This window comes from Alternaria burnsii (genome assembly GCF_013036055.1).
Source record: "Alternaria burnsii strain CBS107.38 chromosome Unknown 746, whole genome shotgun sequence".
Classification (NCBI taxonomy): domain Eukaryota; kingdom Fungi; phylum Ascomycota; class Dothideomycetes; order Pleosporales; family Pleosporaceae; genus Alternaria; species Alternaria burnsii.
Window position 1 is genome coordinate 501,002 of NW_024066109.1, and position 19,274 is coordinate 520,275.

Below are 19,274 nucleotides of genomic sequence, written 5' to 3' on the forward strand. Positions count from 1 at the left end.
GAGTGTAGGGTGGGAGGAAGGCGGGGTGGTGAGGATCGAGTGTTGGCAGCAAGCTACTAGTCCGACTGACTGGGCAGGTTGTGAAATTGCGGACAAGTAACATCGGGCAGACGTCATGGCCGCCTGCGCTTAGCGACACCCTGCATGTGAATTTCCCAGCCCAACACCGCAAACTACACAACGCGTCGCGCCCCGCATTGCGACCGCTTTGGGACATGCACACGCGGACGCCAGCTGGCAGATGGTCCGACAATGGCTGACGACGACCTCGACGACCTCGACGACCTCGACGACTTCTCCGACCATGACCTCGACGACCTGCCCGCCAACGCGCTCGACGACCTCGAGGCAAGCGCCATCAGGGCCACACAGCAGCCGCAGCAGCAGCTACTGTTTGACCCAGAGGCCGACTCGGACGACTACGGCCTTGAAGATGGCGACGAGGTAGTCAACTTGGACGACGCGTCGGGTCCCCCGCGTGCGTCGCACGACTACGACTGGCAAACATACAATGGCCAGATGCAAGTGGAAGAGCAGCCGCGCCCATCGCAGGCCGACCCCAACGCGCTACTCCAGCGTATCAAGAAGGTGCGACGCGTGCCCCTTCCGTTTCCACTCGTCTCACTAAACATCGCAGTTAGAGCAAGACAAGGCGCGCGAGAGAAGAGAAGCCGACGAGCTGAAAGGGAAGCTACAGACGAAGTCGGGCGAGGCCGACACCCTTCGAAGACGCTACGATGCCGAAAGTCGTCGACACGAGCGCCAGCTGGCCGACCAGCAGCAGGCGCACGGTACTGAACTCGCCAAACTGCGTGCCGAAATGGAGAGGCTGCGCCAGGAGAAGGAGTCGGCACAGACGGACAACATGTTCAATCAGCATGACGCACGAGAGACGAGCATCGCGCGACGGCCTGGGAGGACCATGCCGTCACGGCCAAAGTCGGGTCCGCCCGTCGTCAGTCCAGCCGGCACCCCGAACAAGGGGCAGAAGACAAGAGGTCCACTGGGCGATGGCTTCGCCGATGACGATGCTATCATGGCGTCACCGTCCAGGCACGGCGAGAGGCAGAAAACGGCGACACCCAAGCAGGCGGGCAAGAGGAAACGACAGACGATGGACCAGAGCCCCATACCATTGCCTGCGCTGTCGCTGAGCCAGCCACGAAGCCAACCAAAAGAAGAAGAGCCAGCGCCTGTCGCAGCACCTACGCTAGACGTTGGATTACTCGAGTACTTCCGACGCGACGACCAACGATTCACCCTGCTTCATCGCCTGCTCTCACATACGTCCTCGAATGGCACCGATCGCATACTCGAAGCACTTACCCTGCATGCATTTCCGTCTGACGTATCCAAAAAGCTGTCTTCGATCGTGTATGATGCACTAGCCAACATAGCCACTGCTGATGTGCACGAGTTAGCACTACAGATATGTCACATCTTTCTTGATCTATGGAAGCGCTGTCAGACTGAGAAGTACTATGCTCCGATTTCGTTAATCCTGGATGCGCTGCACTTCGTTCTGGCATGTGAACCGACCGAGACTGCAGTCGGCATAGCAGACCGCGTCGTACCGCTCATCATCGCCTCCGTTGATCTTGTAGCCGACCCCATCTCGAAAGCAGCCAAAGGAGGTGAGAAAGCTATTGCCGATCTCTACTCTCCAAAGCAACGGGAAATCGCGTCTCGCATCGACGTCGAGGACTGTCTTGAACTGCTGTATCTCGTTGCGAGCAGCTGTCTTTCGTCAGTAGACCCTGAAGCTATCGTCCGTTTGTGGCAGGCAATACCCTCGACCTTCGCTATAATGCTCCTTGTCAAAGAGCAGCCACAATCACAGATCATGCTCATGTTGCGCATACTTGATACCTCTGCACTACCTACCTCAGTAGGACCTATAACCACTGCGGATTCTCCACAAGATAATCAAGCAAACAACGAAGATGCTCTGATCAATCGCCTCACCAATCTTTTCACTGAGATACCCAGGCTCATCCCCGATCCTGCGGCTTCTCCCGGTGCACTTCCAACACCCTCCGAAGCAGACCTCTGGGACCTCCGCTTTCTCGTCATCTCAGTACTTACACAATTCTCTGTTTCAGAGTATGGCTCTAGTCGTCTGGCCCAGAATCGCCTTTGCATCGGCCGATTGATCAAGTACCTTGATCACTGCGTTACAAGCCTCTATCGGCATCCCATCTCGCCGACTCAAGACCGGAAAGTCGATTCCATCAATGCCACGATGAAGCTGATCTATCACGTCGCGACGACGAATGCCAACTTCGATGTCAAGAGCAAGTTGGTGAATACGCTGGGCGGGCAACATGCCTATCTGGTTGCACTTACTCGCTTGGCCTTTAGCGAGGGACTAGTGCTAGAAGCGGGAATTGAAGACGAGGTCGTGAACATGGCGCATGACATCCTAGATGAGGGACTGAGCATGGAAGAGGGTGATGCTTTTGGAAAAGTGTTTAGTAGTGGAAGCACTGTCTAGACGCATTGGGTAGCCATCCTCCGAACATGCGCCGCAGGTGTCAGACATGCAACCCAGCACCCACATCCTCGACTTCCAGTAGTATCACGATTCCGGCGTTTCCCCTACAGGAGCAAGCTCACACATGGTTACCACGTCTACTCCTTATGGTTGTTGGCAGCAGACATAGACATCGACATCTTGTATAATCACTCATCTGGTTCACACATAGTTGTATTACTAGGGCTCATGACGGTACTGCATTGGGCGGCGTTCAGGACATTGGAAACATTCTTTCATATCCAAACAGCGAATGTCCAACACCATCTTCAACACTAAACATGTTCCTGCGCCCATCCCAATACCTTCTTCAAAACCTCATCCCCACATTCATCATGTAACAGCTCATGCCTTCCCCCTGCATAAACACCAAACTCTTTATCCTCACTTCTTATCTCCTTCACAAACCTCTCACTACCCCTCCAGTCACAATACGTATCTGCATCCCCATGCAGTACCATCGTCGGCACAGTCCAGTCTCCCACTTTCGCCATGACAGCATCCGTAACATCCACAGCCGTAGCAGCAGTTAAGAAGCAAATTGCCTTCTTCGAAAACAACGGATCAGCCAGATACTTCTCAACCTCAGGTTTACACCGTGTAAGGCCTGAGATGTCGACGTGGCGACCTGGTATAGAAACTGTTGGCATCGTGCGCGCTGCTACGCCTACCGCTAATCTCGCTGCGTAGGGGAACGGACCTGGGAATGCGGGACCGGTGAGAATTACCCCCTTTATGCCATTTGAATTCAGTGTTACGCTCCCAGCAGTAATGAGGCCACCGAGTGAATGGCCAAACAGTATCACTGGCTTCCCCAGCTTCATGGCGTGGTCGCGTAGTTCAAGGTGATCCACGACGGCTTTTCCCACGTGAGCTACTGCGCGAACATCACCTGGGGAGGAACCGTGACCCCAAATATCCATGGCGTAGACGGAGTATCCGGCGGCGAGGAAGTGTGTGATGAGGTTGTGGTGCGAGTGTAGGTACCGGGATGCGTATTCCGCGTAGCCGTGCTGTAAGACAGTAGTTGCGGTGGGTTGGGTATTGGGTGTCCATGTGTGCGCTATTGTGCCTGATGAGAGGGTTATGGTCGTGTGGTTGAGTCCTTGGTTCGGGTCGGGGTTTGGTGCTGGGGTTGGGGGCATGTTGTCGTGGTGATTTGGAAGAGTGGTAGATCTCCGATACAATGAAGGGACGTTCAACATGTTGACGATTGAAGTCGGTTCAAACTTTGTCCATATATCAGTCTTGCCTGGCTGGTCGTACGAGACCACTCTGTCGCTTGTCAAACTAGGCTCTCGGTCGTCTTAGGCTTCCGGACTGCCGATTTTGTGGCTGCGCTTTGTCGTTAGACATGGCAGATCATGTCACCATGTTACTATTTGTACAAACGAGCCGAAGTGTAAACATATCATTTTCGTTGGGGACAGACGCGATGTCTGTCAGAGTGAAGTAGATTCCGCCCATGACAACCACGTGGGGAGGGGCACAATGATGTCTAGACAGCTTTAGGACTAGCGTGTGAGGCGCTTGCTGCGTCTCTACTCTCTGGAGCTGCAAGTTCAATGTATTGTCTTTCGACACAATCGGGTGGACTGACGTATGCAATAAATCCTTGGGTCACAAAAGATGTACGGGCAGCACCCTCACCTCCCCACTCTTAATGCGTTCTTCCGCGTTCCCTTCGTAATATACCATACCATTAACATGAGCTTCACCAACAAGCTTGTAAGCATCTCCTCGGATGCCAACTGAACAACGCTCCCAGAGTGTTTTGTCCTTTCTTCTTATGACCCATGACATGGCTTTGAGGGGATAGGTTACAATTTCTTGAGAAAGGTGTGCGAAAACAGTTATGCAGTGGTTCGGTCGAAACACTCTTTCGTGTTCCGCGTTTGGGGACGGGGCAATCTTGTTGTGAAAGTCGTAGTCCGACGTTTTGGACGCGAAAGTCTTGTACGAGGAAGTTGACATTCTAAAAAATATTGATAGTAATAGATCCTTTCGTCGACTATCTGCAATGCTTTGTAGGTTAAGGGCGCGGTGAAATCCCTGGGGGTACAAAAGCAACAAGAATCAAGTCTGGGCATCTACAGCAAAGACCCATACTGTGGTTCGAGCAAGCTCACATCAACAACTCTATTTGTTAGGTGGTCCGCCTCAGGTTGCTCGAGATGGTGGGTGTGCTGCGCCTTCCTCGGCATCCAGTAATACCACCCACCACGTCGCCGCCAACATAAGCCGCCACTGACGCACTAGATCTGCACGCTTAGTCCTGGAAAACTCGCTTCTTCCAACCGCATTTATTCCATAGCGATTGTGATGAGAGGGTGTGTAGAAAGACCACAAGGAAAGAGCTTCGCTAGCATTACAACGTAGGGGCTATGGCCTGATCGTGCTCGAATATGTATTTATAGATATAAGGCGTGCCGCGTTGCTCGCTCCATGCAAGGCCTGCGATCATCGTTTCAGCATTGGTGCGAAATCGCGTTGCTATGAGCAAAGTATGCAACGCATGCCGGATCGATTGTTTGAAGGCCTTCCACTTTCTCGAGGTAACATGGGATTGCCTGGTGGAAACTGTATGATAACGTTCATGGATCTTATATCAAATTGAAAATCTTTGGAAACAGTCGCTTTTGACCTCTTCTGATGTTATCCCTCATTCATAATATTTTACAACAGGAGTCCTCCAATCACGCCAGCAACAACAGTAAGAAGGCCACCACCGACAACAGCATTGGCATCCGCAGCGCCCGTAGACTCAACCACAGAACCTGAGCCAGTTGGACTGACACTTCCAGAACCAACTGCAACACCAGTGCTTGCCACAGATTCCAGCTTGGAACCAGACATGCTGTGTGGGCTCTTCGTCGTAGCAGAGGACTCTGCAGCCTCTGTGGTAGTGGTCTCCGCTTGAGCGTTAAGCTTGTCTGCACCAGCTGTGACCACTAAGCCAAACGTGCTAACCATATCCGCGTCATATGTCGTCGTGCTGCTGCCGGGGAAGTTGGCTTCGGTACCACTAGCACTTTCCTTGCAAACCGCGCTCTCAGCAACCACGCAGTCCATCGTAGCGGTGAAGTCCGAGTCTGGGCTTGGATCCCCCATATTGATGTTGTAAGTCGAAGGACCGACGACGAGAGTTTGAGCAGGGAAGAGACCACAATCGAGAGATTCAGGAGCACAGGCAAGCGAAAGAGTAGTGGCGGTGGGATTCGCCGTAATAACGGAGGCGTAGAAGTCGGTAAAGACAGACGGCGCGTCAGTGGAGCCGATACCAATCCATGGGACTGAGATGGTTGTTGAAGCCTTTTGAGCAGCAACTAGACCGATGAGGGAGGCAAAAGTATATCTTGAGGCCATGATGATATATTGGTAGTATGTAAGTTTCAACGAGAGTAATTACTGATGCAGCGCACAGGTAAAAACGAGCGACTTGGTTGGCAGAATGAGCGACGAAGAGCGATGCTTGCCATTGAGTTGCTAATGCGACTTCTTAAATACAAGGCTTTCGCGAAGTTGTACAAGCTATCATGAATCTAGCTCTTTGCCGGTTGTGGCGTTCTAAAGGGGCTGGCGCCTGATGTTTAGCGGCCCTGAAAATTTCCCCCTCCTGTGGACGCCTACAACACGCCAATTACCGTGCTCAAAAGACCATTAGGATCGTGAGCTATCAGGCGAAGCCGGGCCGTGCGGCCATTGTACGCCTGGTGCGACTCACTGGCTGTGCAGAAGGAATGCATGCCTGTCTACCTGGACGCACGTGAGATACGACGTGAAATGACCGGGAAAGGTTCGTACGCGGTCATTCAACATGTTCTTTTGGGCTATGTCCGACTCGGTCCAGAAGGTTATCCCACCAGGTAAAGTATGGCTCGTAGCCTCCGCCGCCTCGTGCATGATGAAGACTATGCTTCCGCGCACCACCGCCCCAACCCTTGGGTAGAATCTTCTCATAACCCCATGGCAGATCGAGTCCTGAATGCAGTTCGACTAGCAGCCAGACAAATATAGGCACAAATAATGTTCGTGTGAAGACATGACTCTTGATTATATTTAGGCTGAAGTTGGCCAGCAGCACCAAGCCCAGACGCTCAAAAATGTGCAGCTGATTCGTGATCTGGGGGTGTATCTCGGCGTGTCGATGATGTGGAGCGTGCCACCGCTTGACTACAGGTATGACGTGTAGCGAGAGGTGGAAGAGGAAGAAGAGGGCGTCGTAGATGAAGAAGCTTGCGGCAAGCTCGAGGGCGACTCGTCGACTTGAAGGAGGGAGGTCTGGTAGAGCACGTTGTGTTTGCAGCGGCGAAGAAATCGTCATATTATGCAGGGTCGGCATCAGAAAGGTATTGCGATATGTTGAGGTGGAGTTGTTCGCAGCGATTGCAGCGGCTGCGGCGTGATAGTTGCCCGACTCAAGCATCGCCGTGAGCGACACATCGGCAAACTTCTTGATCATGGTCAGGTCCATCAGCAGCAACGGCGTCATGTACGTGACGGCCTCACCCCATCGCCGCGAAGGTCGTCGCATGCCGTGTGGCTTCTTTACGTCTTCCCCGTTCTTGCCCTTCTGGACGCCAAACCTCCATTGCGGGTTTTGCAGGAAGACAACTGTCATAGAAACTTCGATCGCTGCATATAGAAAGACGGTCCAGATAGTCTCGAAGGTCGAGAGGCGGTACACAGGATTCTGTATTAGCCATTGCCACAAAGGCGTAAGGACAGGCTGATACACGGCCGGGAAACTGACAGCAGAAAAAAACAGAGCTCCTAGGACGGTTCGGTATGTTGAAGCCATGGATTGTAGTATCTCAAGCGACGAAGAGCTCCATTGCGTCTATCATTGTTCTGATGATTGCCTTCGGTAGACGTTGTCTGGGCATTCACTCTTGACGTCATCTGAATTGGAATCGGAATGGTTCCGACGGGCCTCCGGTCTCTCGCCTGAACGACGATTATAGTTCTACGTTGAACTGGTACCTACAACAGCCATGCTGGACATACAGCTTCGACCGATCAAAGATACGTTGTTCGATTCTATTACGCATCTCGTCCCCTCCTTTCTTTCCCCGCTCGCTATCACCATTCTCGCGTTTGTCTCTGGTGTCGTTTCTTGCATCTACGCCGCTTCCAACAACATCCTACTGAGCACCACATTCTGGGCACTCAACAGAGCACTGGATTGTCTCGATGGAGCCGTCGCCCGAAAACGTAATCAGTCTTCAGATCTTGGTGGTTACTTCGACCTTCTGGGCGACTTCATTGTCTATTCAGCCATCCCAATAAGCTGCGCCTTAGCACAGAACGAGGACTTTAATGCGAGGGGGATTTGGTTCTCAGTGGCTGTCCTAGAAGCCTCTTTCCATGTCAACAATTTTGTCTTGTTCTACATAGGCGCCATTCTGGAGAAGCGTAAAGGCAGTGGCCGAGGTGAAAATACGACCAGGGTCAAAGAGCTGACGAGCGTCGCAATGCGACCAGCACTCATTGAAGGAACTGAAAGTGCAGCTTTCTTCACGGCCATGCTCGTATACCCCGTCTACTTACAACAACTGTCTTGGACAATGGCTCTTCTAGTGTGCTTGGGTATCGCTCAACGAACAAAGTGGCTGGTGGAATCGCTTGGTTAGATAAACAAACAAGCTACAAAGATGAAGAGGATCTTTCCTGCTTTACAATACCCTTCTCGCGCAGCCGCGAGATAACACTTCGTGCGTCTCCTTTGCACGCTGCAAGCTCTGAGTTGGTCATCACCTCCGTAAGGCTACCGCTGGCTCCTTTCGATATAATGGTCGGGTAGCGGATGGTATTGGATTCAACGAAATCCTTTACCTACGCACATTCAGTGTGCGAGCTCAAGAGCGTTGCATCTTTCATAAAAGTCACATACCTCATCAGACAGCTCATCCCGGTGCCACTGGACGATCTTGTAGCCAGACTCGGCTTCGATCGCCCTCTTCGCTTCAAGCCAAGCTGGTGTCTCCTTCAGTGACAAACCGCCATGTGTGATATCACCTGATCATATCAGTATACTATATTTTCTGTTAAACACCGTAGTAAGTGAAGCATACAGGCTGCACAAGCTGGATTCTCCTCAGTAGAATGGCAAATCTTTCGATACCCATATCGCAGCTTGCCAATGATGGATGCGTCGGCATTGTATAGGACATAAAGTGTACCCGACATCCTCGAAAACGCCATGTATTGAGAACCGTGAGATGGTAGGCAAACCGATGTCAAGCCTACAGGTGGTTGAGATGCAATAATCGATGACGTATACGCTGCACGGACCTTGAGTGTCTGTCAGCCGAGCGGTCTCCTCAGCAAGCCACCAAAGTCATCAACCTAGCCGTCAATACTCTCCTGAACGCATAATCGACTTAACGCCCATTCTCTTCAACCGAAGGATCAAATCCCGCTTCAATGCAATCTTTTGGTCAGACCATTGTCATGCCCTCAGATCCTGTTAATCTCAACAAGGCCTTCTCAGCAGCGCATGCTACGACAACTTCCATCGCTGCATTACTGTTGTTACGATATGCATCATGGCCAGTACTTCCGCCGAGGAGAACATCTACGCAGAACACGAATGAGAAGGAGCAGCATCTAGACGACACACAAAATCCCATGATCAATGGCCAAAACCGTATGGCTAACGCGCTGACGGCGTGGGAAACGGTGTACCTACTATACGATACCTACGCTATGGTTCGCACATATCGTATAAAAAACCGCTTGTCATATCGCACTGCTTTGGGCGTTGCGGCTCGCTCGTCGCCTGTCGCTTTCGGCCATCATGTGTTGCTCTCATCCGCATTCCTCGTATTGCAAGCATATATTGCAGCGGGCAAAGAAAAAGGGATGTGGGTGATCACTGCATTCTTGCTAATGAATGGCAGTACACCATTGATGCATGCTCGATGGTGGAATCGGCAGCAGACAGGAACATCGAATACTGCAATCGATGTTGCTTTTTTGACTACGTTCGCTGCTTCAAGATTTGGTGTTGTTGTTTGGATCTTGACAAAGTACGGCCAACATCATGGTCTCGGCCCATGGCAATCATATACAATGCTGAGGAAACGATGTCAAATCGGGACTGCTATGCTAGTAGGGTTGAATGGTCTCTGGTGGGCCATACTGGCTGTTCATGTAGTAAAGAGGAACATCAAACGACGACTATATTGAGATTGTCTCATGTAGAACTACGCGATACACGAACCATGATAGGCTCCGATGGTCTTTGCGTGGGCAACTGCTTCATATGCTGAGCCCAATCCTCTAGCCTCACCGAATCGTTCGGCTCCCACCCCAGCCAACCGCGCACCCCGCGCGATGCAACATTGCCATGTATACCGATTCCGAGACGCACAAAGGTCTCTGCTACAACCAGAGCAATCTCGCGAATCGCGTCGCGACCCAAACATGTCTTTGGACCCGCCCCGAAAGCTACACCGGGCGGTACACTCTCGTCCAGATATCGGTTCGCGTCGAACACATCCCAAGACGATCCATAAGCCGTCGGATCACGGCCACTGCCTACGAAGTAGAGCCAGCAGTCCCATCCTTTTGGTATCTTAATGTCAGCCTGATCTCCTGGTGATGAGATGATATTATCTCTTGTGGACCGTCTCATGATGCCTACAATTGGTGGGCTAAGCCGCTCTGTTTCCATGAGTATGGCGCGTAAGCGTAGCGAAGTTCTGTCAGGATCACCTCCACTAGCCAAAGACTCTGCTAGCGATTGGCCATCATTTGTTTGGTACAGGAACAGGTTCAACAGCAAAGCTGTCAAGAGAGACGCCAGTGCTTTGACTGCAAGGCTGCTCGTGAAAAGGACAGAGTGCTTTGCTACATCCTCCAACTCGCTGTCATCTGCAGTAGCAAATGGGCACGCACTTATTTTCTCCTTCAGATGCTGCGAGATCCTTGCTTGCAGCTTTCTGTTCGCCTCTTTGCCCTTCTTTCGAGGTGAATGCCAAAAGCCTGTGTTGACGGTCACCGGGAACAACGAGAACTGGCCTCGAAGTAAGTCTTCCTGCAAACTCTCTATAGCATCAAACAAACTGCTGTTGCTGCCGAGGTCCAGAAATGTTCCAAGCAATATCTTCCACGAAAGCGTTTTCAAGGACTCGTACATGTCGATTTCTGATATTGAAGGTTCAGAGAAATGCTCATCAGTGTGCAAACCCACTACAGAACGGAGCATCTCTCTCAAATCCTTCATTCTTGCTTCCCATGTCTGACGCATGGAAGCATGTTTTTCGCCATCTGTCAGTAACAAATTCGGTGACGGAAAGAATGGTGCCATCAGCTCAGAGTACGCGCCACAGGCTTCATATCCTGCCGCATCCTGGGCGAGAACTTGATGGATCTGCGCATATGAAGAAACAATAGCGACATTGCGATTCAGAACTTTCGCTCGAACTATTGCCCGATTCTCCACAGCTTCTGGGTGTTCTTTCTGGAAGGCGAGGATGCGCGATGTGATGAATGACTCCGGCGAGTTGTGAAAAGAAAAGCTCTCGGCAAACCCTCGCAGTATCGAGGAGCTACCTAGAGGAAGTTGTGGCTTTGGCTTAGACATTGTGAGCTTTGGAATTGGCCACTGAGTCCAGACTGCGGCAACGCTTGACCCCATATCACGACGGTTGTATCGGCTGCGGGGTGCTATGGTTGTTACGTCATTGACTTTGCGCCACGGCTTGGTATCTACAAAGTCTATACATGATCTCTCGATATCTATGAAAAGTGTTCGCGTGTTACGAACGTTGTGCCATGGCATTCGACACCAAACAACTCTACGATCATGCAACAAAAGGTCCTTCCGAAGATGAGGTGGTACCTTCCACGCATCCGATTACCCCGAAACGGCCACTACTCTACAACATATACGCATATATCTGCATCCTACTCTTATTAGTCAACTATTTTCTCGCCCAGTACGACAAGTTCATATTGTCATATTTCCAGACTTCTGTACTAGCTGATCTTTCACTGAGCTCCACACAATATGGGCTCCTCTCCGGATATGCAACAGGGATTGTCTACGCCATCCTCGCTCTACCTATCGCTTTCCTCTCCGACTACACGTCGGCTCGTGTATGGGTCTTATGTGTCACGGCAGCATGGTGGAGCTTATGTGTAATTTTTCAGTCTCTAGCGAACAATTTTGGTCAGTTGTTTTGCGCCAGACTTGGAATGGGTATAGGGCAGGCGAGCGTTGAGGCAATATCTATCAGTCTCATCAGCGACTTGGTGGGATGGAGAAACGTATTCATCGGAGAGAGCATACTCTATGTGGGGGTATACATTGGCGAAGCCATCAGCGGTCAAATCGCCACTGCCTTTACAGAGACTGGTACAAGCTGGCGCATTGCCTTGCGAGCGATTGGTATCACGGGATGTGTCGTGGCAGTACTGTTACGAATCTTTCTGAGGGAACCAAAGAGAAGAGCAAGCCTGGTGCAAATGAGCAGAGAAGATCATAACAACAACATGAGCATGGGGTTCGCAGATGTACCAACCCACTCTCGAAGCACTTCAAGACTGCAGGCCGCCAAGTCTGATCTGGTTGCTACCTTCACATACATCCTGCATATGAACTCATTCTGGCTTCTTGTCCTCTCAGCTGGTTTCCGTCAATTGAGCGGCAATGTCTTCGGATATTACATGCCCAGCTATCTCGGCGATACATACCCTTCACACACTGAGATCTTCTCCCGCTATGGCATCATCGTCGGTGTCGTAGGATCAGTCGCAGTGCTAAGTGGTGGCATCCTCACGTCAGTGCTATGGCCACGTACCCAGTTAATACCAGTTTACCTGACTGGCATCGGAGGCATGATAAGCGCGCTTTTCGTCCTCCTCATGATCTTCTCGCGCGAGATCGCTGACGGCTCAGAAGACCGAGGCATTAAAATTCTGTACGGTGTAATGAGTCTTGCATATCTCAGTGCAGAACTATGGCTAGGCTGCCTCTTTGCGCTCATTGCGTTGCTTCTTCCACCGCGCTACAAGACGTTTGGTCTTGCCATTTGGGGCAGCGTACAAGTACTCATCTATTCGTCAGGTCCACAAATCATCGGTCTAGCATTGATGAACGAGGAAACAGCAAGTGAGAGCTACAGAAAGGCTACGCAATTGTGCTTGGGAATCATTATCCCTGTTGGATATTGGCTTGCCGGTGTCGGATTCTTACTCTCCGTACCATTGGTAAGGAAAGACTTGAGAGAAGAATTTGTATCGGGGAGGTTGAGTAGAAGAAGGAAGATTGGATCAGCCATATTTGGTGGAGTATTGGCAGTTGTAGTCATAACATTGTTTGTTGTGAGTTTGGTGTACCAGGCGTGAACGCCCTTTTGGTATATACATGTAGCAGACCAATAGTGATCAAATACTCCCAGTCGGCTTTTTTACATGCGATGCAGAACTTGCTCTCATCGCCTACTTGAAAGATAATCCCAAGAGATCTTCAATGCCGGCATAGAGTGGACAAGCGTAGTCCGCCTCAAGCAATGGCCTAACGGTCACCCCACTACTGCCATCCTTTCCTAATACACCCAGTTCCCTCCCAAACGCACTGCCAACCTTCGGCCATCCCACGCCTCCAGCGGGGTTCTTTGCAAAGTTCGCCCATGTTTTCTGCATGAAAGCACTGAGTTGAATCTGCTGTTGCGTTGCAGTGCCAAACTGGTTCGAAAGTGGATACGTGCCAAAGACCTCCGGAATCTCGCTTGTGTGGTATGCACCTGGGTTGGGGAAGATACCAATAGAAGGAAAAACAGGGGTGAATAGATACCGGTAAGTTGTGCGTCCGGATATGGCGAGGTAATTCGCCAGTCTACCCGTCGTGCATGTGAAGACTAGATCTGTCCCAAGCCTGTCGGCTACTTCGTACAGATCGGTGATACCTTTTGCAGCATATGCGGCGATGATGGAGTCGCGAACAGCTTTTGACGTGATGTTATACTGATCAAAGAAGCTGTCTACAGCGGCGGTACCGTCGGTTAAGCCGGCCACGGCTAGGAAGACACGCGCTTCGTTGAGATTGGATCCTAGCATCGTCGGCACATTGGCGAACTTCCCACTGGATATGCTAAGTCTGACATCAGGTGTTGAGGTCCCGTCGTTATTGACTGGTGGAAAAGACAGCGATTGCGATTCGATGAACGCTTTGATATCCACTGCTGGTACCTTGCGAAGACAATCGATGTTCGCGCAACCAAAGTTCAGCAATACCTGCTTGTAGTTTAACAGGCCGTTGCCAGGGAGTACCGCGTTCTGAGACTCAAGTATGGCTGACGAGAAAGGTAGTGGGTTTGGTGGGTTGGCCAGCAATTGCTTAACGGATTCGCCGCCTGCGGATTCACCGAAGATCATCACACGGGTTGGATCGCCTCCGAACTGCGCAATATTCTCTTGTACCCATTGCAATGCGAATCTTTGGTCCAAGAAGCCAGCGTTCTGAGATCCAAAAGGCACTTCGGGTGAGTTGGAGAAACCGAAGACTGAGATTGAGCATGTTAGTCATTAACCATTAGAACGTTAGGGGCCAAAAAGACTCACTATTCGTGCGATAGTTGATAGTGACTACAACGACGTCTTCATTGATTGCGAGAGAGCTTCCATCATAGTATGCTAGTCCGCCAGTACCAAAAGCGAGGTTACCCTGCACTGATCAATATCGTTGCATGAAATAGACAGAAGGGCAACGCTTACCCCGAAGAGCCAGAACATCACGGCCTTTTTGCTGGAAGCCGTAACTCCTGGAGGCGTATACACGTTGAGGTAAAGGCAGTCTTCACTCTCCTCGGGTGGTGGATAGGTAGGGTTATTGAAGTACTCAATGGTTCTAGCACGAATATCGCCAGTACCTGAGAACTGCTGGATGCATGCTGGCTTGATATTTTGGGCTTGCAGAGGGGTGGACCATGGTGTTACTGCTTCTGGCGGAGAGAAGCGTACTGGAGGCGACTTCGCGAAAGGTACCCCCAGATAGGCGTTGGCTGAGGCTGTCAACGATGGCTGGTTTGTCGGCTTGGTAGTAGTTCCTATGACAACGCCTGAGGCCAGCGTGACCGTCGGCTCGTTATCGACCGGTGCTGAGACGACAGTGGTAATCAACGAGCATAGTAGAAGCGCCTTTCCCAATAACGAAGGGACGTGCAGAGCCATATTGCAGATGACAGAAGGCTGATAGTCAACCTCGAAAGAATTGTAAGAGGTATAAATCTGCTTAATTACTCGGCTTCATGATGCGTTACGTCTTATACTGCAATGTGACAACCCACTAAAGGGGTTGGGATAAGGTACTAAGCTAAGAGCTCTTTTCGATAGTGTATCTTGCATCGGTGTTTGAATGCGGATCATCATGGGTTATCGCGTAGCCTCGTTAGAGTTGGCTGACTGCAAAAGCAAGATCCAAGTTCCTGGAAAGGAGCGCCATCCGCGACTCGAATGAGAAAGGAAGCGAGGGCGGGGAGTTTGCTAATGGTCCTTTGTGTGGCTCTTCCGGACAGTGTCACTCGTCTATGATGGGTGTCCGAAGTTAGGGCGGCTTGGGATCGACGGATGGCGTAAATCGACGCGAGAGTCAGCCTCCTTTTTGACAGACTGAGTCGGTTTACAAAGATAGTCTTTCAGCCAGTCCCTCATGTGAATCAGCTACCAATCAGCTTCCAGACGCTGCCTCGGTACTGCGCAAGCACTCCGCTCGACGCAGATCTTCCGTTCATTAGGCCAATCATCGCGTCCGGGCGCCTCGGCAATTTTCAAAGGCCTTTTTCCTAGGCAATACCTGGATACGATGTACACGATCGTTGCTCGGAAGAGCCCGCAGACGCCAAACAGACTGAACGGTTTCTCCGCATTTTGTCCACTGAACTACAACTTTCGTAGCCGTAGCATTGGTCTAAGAAGTATCAAGCCGAATACAGGAGCCGAGGCTTACCGTCCAAGCTTGCCTAGGTAGCACCCACAGTCAGGTGTCTTCGCTGTCGGTGCCGTGGTGTTTCTCGAGTTCTCATGTCGCTGTTATGGGATCTTTTAAGCGCACATAACAGACATTATCTATAAGGAGGGTTGCGGTATCTTGAAGTGTATTACAGTTGTTCTAATCACAATGCAACAGGGCAGATCTCTCATCGTCTCGCAGGAAAAATCAGTGATCGACGCGAAGCGTTGATTATGTCAGCTGCATCCTTCTTCCATTGTCTAGTAATATTCGCCCCTCATCGGTGTAATCTGACTTATTCGTTCTGCTTCAGTTCTTATCACAGGCTACGAGAATATTGTTTTGGTCGCCCAGAAACTATTTACACTGAAAGTGTCCAATCATTTTCTTTTTATGCATCATCCCTGACAATTTTCAAACGAGCTCTGGCGAACCTAGCGTGTTCAGGCCGCACGCTGCATGTACCTGAGAGTTTCGCCCCGATAGCGATGACGGCCCAAAACCTCTAGATGTCAGTTTATCCTTAGGCTCTTCCAGCATCGCATCTGTCACGGTTCGTGGCGCTGGTGCCATCGTTGCAAACATCGAACCACCCCGGATCTCAATCATGCGCTGGAACAACGCACATGAGGAGAGTATGTCGTTCATCACTAGAACGAGGTAAGAAGTAACAGCCGTTGCACTATTATGGCAAAACTAGGTAAGACACGATTGCGTCAAAAACTCATTTGCAGAGTCTCCAACCAGGTGTCAATTGGATATTGGGCGTGAGATGAGATATGTCGATCCCGAAGGTTGGGAAATTGATGAAACTTATGTTATGGTCGGTATCTTCTCAACAACACCTCGGTCAGTTTTGGGCGATAGAGCAGCCTTTGCTACTGGGATACAGATTTCATGTGCTGACATACCAATCTATTGTCATCAATTGTATTACACACAGGTCGCCCCTCCATCTTCCACCGATGAATGTCTCATGAAGATGTTTTGCATGGCCATAGCTACGGCAAGTCGTGCTCATCAAGACTCAAGAACTGTCCATTATCCGCTACTTGAATAGCTGTTATTTCGTCAACTCGTACTCCACACTTCACGCGATGCTACTTCCGGACAACATCGCTGCAGTACTCGGAGGTGCCTGGCAATTCCTCTACTAAACATCGTAACACTCCGCTTCCCTAAGACTGCATAGCGTGCTTTACTAATAGCGCACCAGGAAGTATCTAAATGGTACTGATCGTGTCACGGACGGTCTCGGAAATCATCCTGTGGGAATCCTCATTTATCACCCTCTTGGCTATGTCTCCGTAAATCTGTGGTCCATTGATCCTGGCGCCATCCCAGGTCCCGCCGATGAATACAACGACGTCGAGTGGGCACTTATTGGACATCATATGCTCTCTGATGCAGGGCCCTTGCAGGTCTGGGAGGGAAGCAATGAAACAAGAGGGACGCTCACGCATGGGCCTTTGGTGATGTCATCATACCCGAAGTGGGTAGTGACGGATCAGACCAGAAACTATACCGTGTCGGCAAAGGCGTATGAAGGAAGGGATGTGTTGTTGTTATGGGTGCAGAACATCGAAAAGGATTCGTTGTCGAGCCTGTATTGGGCAAGAGCTGCAGAAAATGGGTCAAGCTGGGCGACATGAGTCTTGGTTGTAGGAAAAAGCGCGAAGAAAGAAATTTCGAGAAACAGGTGACAAGGGTATTGAAGACGATTTTTGGATTGAATGCTGCGGATGTGGTCATGCGCGTCTACTCGTCTTCTTCAGCGACAAAGGGAATGAGGCAAACCAGTCCACCATCATTGATCGAGCACCTTCATCGCCGTTCATTGATCTTATCTCTTTACGACTTCGATCCTCTCCACGCCAACGTTTTTCTCGTGTCCCGGCTCTAAACCCTTGTTTCTCGCGATGACCTCCTCTTCGGTCAAAATTGGCTTGCCACGGAGCTGCGCCCACACAGCCTGATGCATAGGCCTCAGGAAGAGGGCGTCCATCTCCTCAAGACTGATACCTTTCGTCTCGGGTACAAAGAAGAAACTCCAAACACCCATCATTAGGAGAATAGTAGCAAAGAAGAAGTACGCGCCATAACCAAGATCCGAAATCATGTATGGCGTGCTGCGCGCGATGATGAACGAACCAAGCCAGGTGTCGGCGGTTGTTAGCGATACGCACAGCATGCGGATGTCGAGAGGGAAGATTTCCGATGCGTAAGTCCAGGTGATACCTTGCCATGTTGCGCAAATGATGAAGGCGTTGACATAAACGCAGACCATTGCCAGGTAACCCCAACCATCGCGTGAGATATCGCCTCTCAAAGCAGCTCCAGCCGGGTCGGCTTTCATGACATAGCCACCGATGTACCACATGGGGATGCAACCGAGCGCTGCCCCCCAAATAAGCCCCTTGCGACGCCCAACCTTTTCCACAACGATGAAGGTAAAGGTGAACATGCCGAGTGTCTTCGCGATACCGTAGAAGCCAGTGGAGAATAGCTTGAGCGAAGTGCCGGAAATACCCAGTGTTTCGAATATGCGAGGTGCATAGTAGGTGATAATGTTGACCTGGACAGTTTAGCATCTGTTCCCCTATATGTATTGCATGTACTTACACCCGTGAATGACTGTAAGAACATAAGTGCAAGACCAATAGCCATTCGGTTTCGTACGCCCTTCTGGAACAGCTTCATGAATTGTGCCTTCTTGCTCTGACGGTTAGCGCTACGCTCCTCGACCTGCGCCCGAATCTCGCTCATCTCGTGCTGAATGTACGCATGAGATCCGTCTAGGCACCGGATCTTACACAAGATACGTTCTGCTGCTTCGAAGTTGTCCTTCTTTGCGAGGTATCGCGGTGATTCTGGACACCATGCGACACCGAGAAGCAATAGCAGACCAGGTATGAGCTGGATCGCGAGAGGTATTATCCACTGCGTCTTGCTTTCGACACTGATGGTTCTATCACAAGCATAGTTGATCCAGAAGCCCAACATACCTCCACCTTGGGAAGCAATCTCGAAGATACCGACCAGTCTACCACGAATGGAAGGTGGCGCAGTTTCAGAAATGTAGACAGGCACGACCATACTCGATGCGCCAATGCCTAGACCTGCTACAGCTCGTCCACCATAGATCATATTGAGACTGCCTTGAGAAGCAGTCATGAGTGTGCCACCGAGTAGAAACACTGTGGAAGCTATTATCATTGTCTTCTTTCGCCCAATGCGTTCGGCGAAAGGGAAAGCGAGAAGCGCCCCGAAAAAGCATCCCGCCTGCCTATCGTCAGTCTGTGATGACAAGGGGCTAGCGGTACCGAGACTGACCTGGAATGTGGAGACGATATTGCCTTGAATTGTGTCGCGGTTGCTCTTTGCGATGTCATTCATGCCAAAGTCACGAATGAAGGAGTTGAGAGCCATAGTTCCACCGATGACGGCTGTGTCATAGCCCACTACTCATGTGTTAGACTTCCGCACCCAAATCACTTCACTGAGACCTACTAGCTAGTGCAGACATCGAAGCGATGAGTGCAATGAGGTGAATCCGCCAATTGCGGACCTCTGGCGGGTCCAGAGTACCCGATGCATGAGTGTTGAAGCAGCCCATTCGTTTGTGATGATTGGTATTGGTCTTGAAACGGTCAGGTAAAGTTCAGAATTCAGGGTTCAAGAGTTCAGCCTGGTGATGATTCTCTCGAGCGAAGGGTGAGTTGCCTCTTATCCTCGCTGCCTCGTCTCGAAGGCATCATTGCCGAGCCATACTTTTGATGCTAC

The 19,274-nt window shown here is 50.8% G+C and overlaps 12 protein-coding genes across 12 annotated transcripts; 5 read left to right on the forward strand and 7 right to left on the reverse strand.

The window, feature by feature from the left end:
- Nucleotides 1-252: 252 nt before the first annotated feature.
- Nucleotides 253-2,494, forward strand: GT037_002727 (uncharacterized protein; the record flags this gene model as incomplete). Its single annotated transcript, XM_038927774.1, has 2 exons — nt 253-588; nt 638-2,494. The coding sequence occupies 2 exons, from the start codon at nt 253-255 to the stop codon at nt 2,492-2,494; spliced, it is 2,193 nt and encodes a 730-aa protein (XP_038789052.1).
- Nucleotides 2,495-2,808: 314 nt separating this feature from the next.
- On the reverse strand, nt 2,809-3,678 carry GT037_002728 (uncharacterized protein; the record flags this gene model as incomplete). Its single annotated transcript, XM_038927775.1, has 1 exon — nt 2,809-3,678. One exon carries the CDS (start codon nt 3,676-3,678, stop codon nt 2,809-2,811), a length of 870 nt encoding a protein of 289 aa, XP_038789053.1.
- A 1,531-nt stretch (nt 3,679-5,209) lies between these two features.
- GT037_002729 (uncharacterized protein) lies at nt 5,210-5,899 on the reverse strand (the record flags this gene model as incomplete). The annotated part of the gene is made up of 1 exon (XM_038927776.1): nt 5,210-5,899. The coding sequence occupies one exon, from the start codon at nt 5,897-5,899 to the stop codon at nt 5,210-5,212; it is 690 nt and encodes a 229-aa protein (XP_038789054.1).
- A 442-nt stretch (nt 5,900-6,341) lies between these two features.
- Nucleotides 6,342-7,334, reverse strand: GT037_002730 (cholesterol 25-hydroxylase-like protein; the record flags this gene model as incomplete). Its single annotated transcript, XM_038927777.1, has 1 exon — nt 6,342-7,334. One exon carries the CDS (start codon nt 7,332-7,334, stop codon nt 6,342-6,344), a length of 993 nt encoding a protein of 330 aa, XP_038789055.1.
- Nucleotides 7,335-7,527: 193 nt separating this feature from the next.
- Nucleotides 7,528-8,166, forward strand: GT037_002731 (cdp-alcohol phosphatidyltransferase; the record flags this gene model as incomplete). Its single annotated transcript, XM_038927778.1, has 1 exon — nt 7,528-8,166. One exon carries the CDS (start codon nt 7,528-7,530, stop codon nt 8,164-8,166), a length of 639 nt encoding a protein of 212 aa, XP_038789056.1.
- A 212-nt stretch (nt 8,167-8,378) lies between these two features.
- On the reverse strand, nt 8,379-8,722 carry GT037_002732 (uncharacterized protein; the record flags this gene model as incomplete). Its single annotated transcript, XM_038927779.1, has 2 exons — nt 8,379-8,551; nt 8,608-8,722. 2 exons carry the CDS (start codon nt 8,720-8,722, stop codon nt 8,379-8,381), a joined length of 288 nt encoding a protein of 95 aa, XP_038789057.1.
- A 264-nt stretch (nt 8,723-8,986) lies between these two features.
- On the forward strand, nt 8,987-9,724 carry GT037_002733 (uncharacterized protein; the record flags this gene model as incomplete). Its single annotated transcript, XM_038927780.1, has 1 exon — nt 8,987-9,724. One exon carries the CDS (start codon nt 8,987-8,989, stop codon nt 9,722-9,724), a length of 738 nt encoding a protein of 245 aa, XP_038789058.1.
- Nucleotides 9,725-9,731: 7 nt separating this feature from the next.
- On the reverse strand, nt 9,732-11,123 carry GT037_002734 (cytochrome p450; the record flags this gene model as incomplete). The annotated part of the gene is made up of 1 exon (XM_038927781.1): nt 9,732-11,123. One exon carries the CDS (start codon nt 11,121-11,123, stop codon nt 9,732-9,734), a length of 1,392 nt encoding a protein of 463 aa, XP_038789059.1.
- Nucleotides 11,124-11,314: 191 nt separating this feature from the next.
- Nucleotides 11,315-12,889, forward strand: GT037_002735 (mfs general substrate transporter; the record flags this gene model as incomplete). The annotated part of the gene is made up of 1 exon (XM_038927782.1): nt 11,315-12,889. One exon carries the CDS (start codon nt 11,315-11,317, stop codon nt 12,887-12,889), a length of 1,575 nt encoding a protein of 524 aa, XP_038789060.1.
- Nucleotides 12,890-12,982: 93 nt separating this feature from the next.
- GT037_002736 (liver carboxylesterase 1 precursor) lies at nt 12,983-14,713 on the reverse strand (the record flags this gene model as incomplete). Its single annotated transcript, XM_038927783.1, has 3 exons — nt 12,983-14,046; nt 14,105-14,207; nt 14,258-14,713. 3 exons carry the CDS (start codon nt 14,711-14,713, stop codon nt 12,983-12,985), a joined length of 1,623 nt encoding a protein of 540 aa, XP_038789061.1.
- A 1,995-nt stretch (nt 14,714-16,708) lies between these two features.
- On the forward strand, nt 16,709-17,143 carry GT037_002737 (uncharacterized protein; the record flags this gene model as incomplete). The annotated part of the gene is made up of 1 exon (XM_038927784.1): nt 16,709-17,143. A coding segment is annotated over one exon (435 nt), but the record flags the coding sequence as incomplete, so codon positions are not given.
- A 191-nt stretch (nt 17,144-17,334) lies between these two features.
- On the reverse strand, nt 17,335-19,107 carry GT037_002738 (quinate permease; the record flags this gene model as incomplete). Its single annotated transcript, XM_038927785.1, has 4 exons — nt 17,335-18,066; nt 18,114-18,773; nt 18,825-18,952; nt 19,002-19,107. 4 exons carry the CDS (start codon nt 19,105-19,107, stop codon nt 17,335-17,337), a joined length of 1,626 nt encoding a protein of 541 aa, XP_038789063.1.
- Nucleotides 19,108-19,274: the final 167 nt, after the last annotated feature.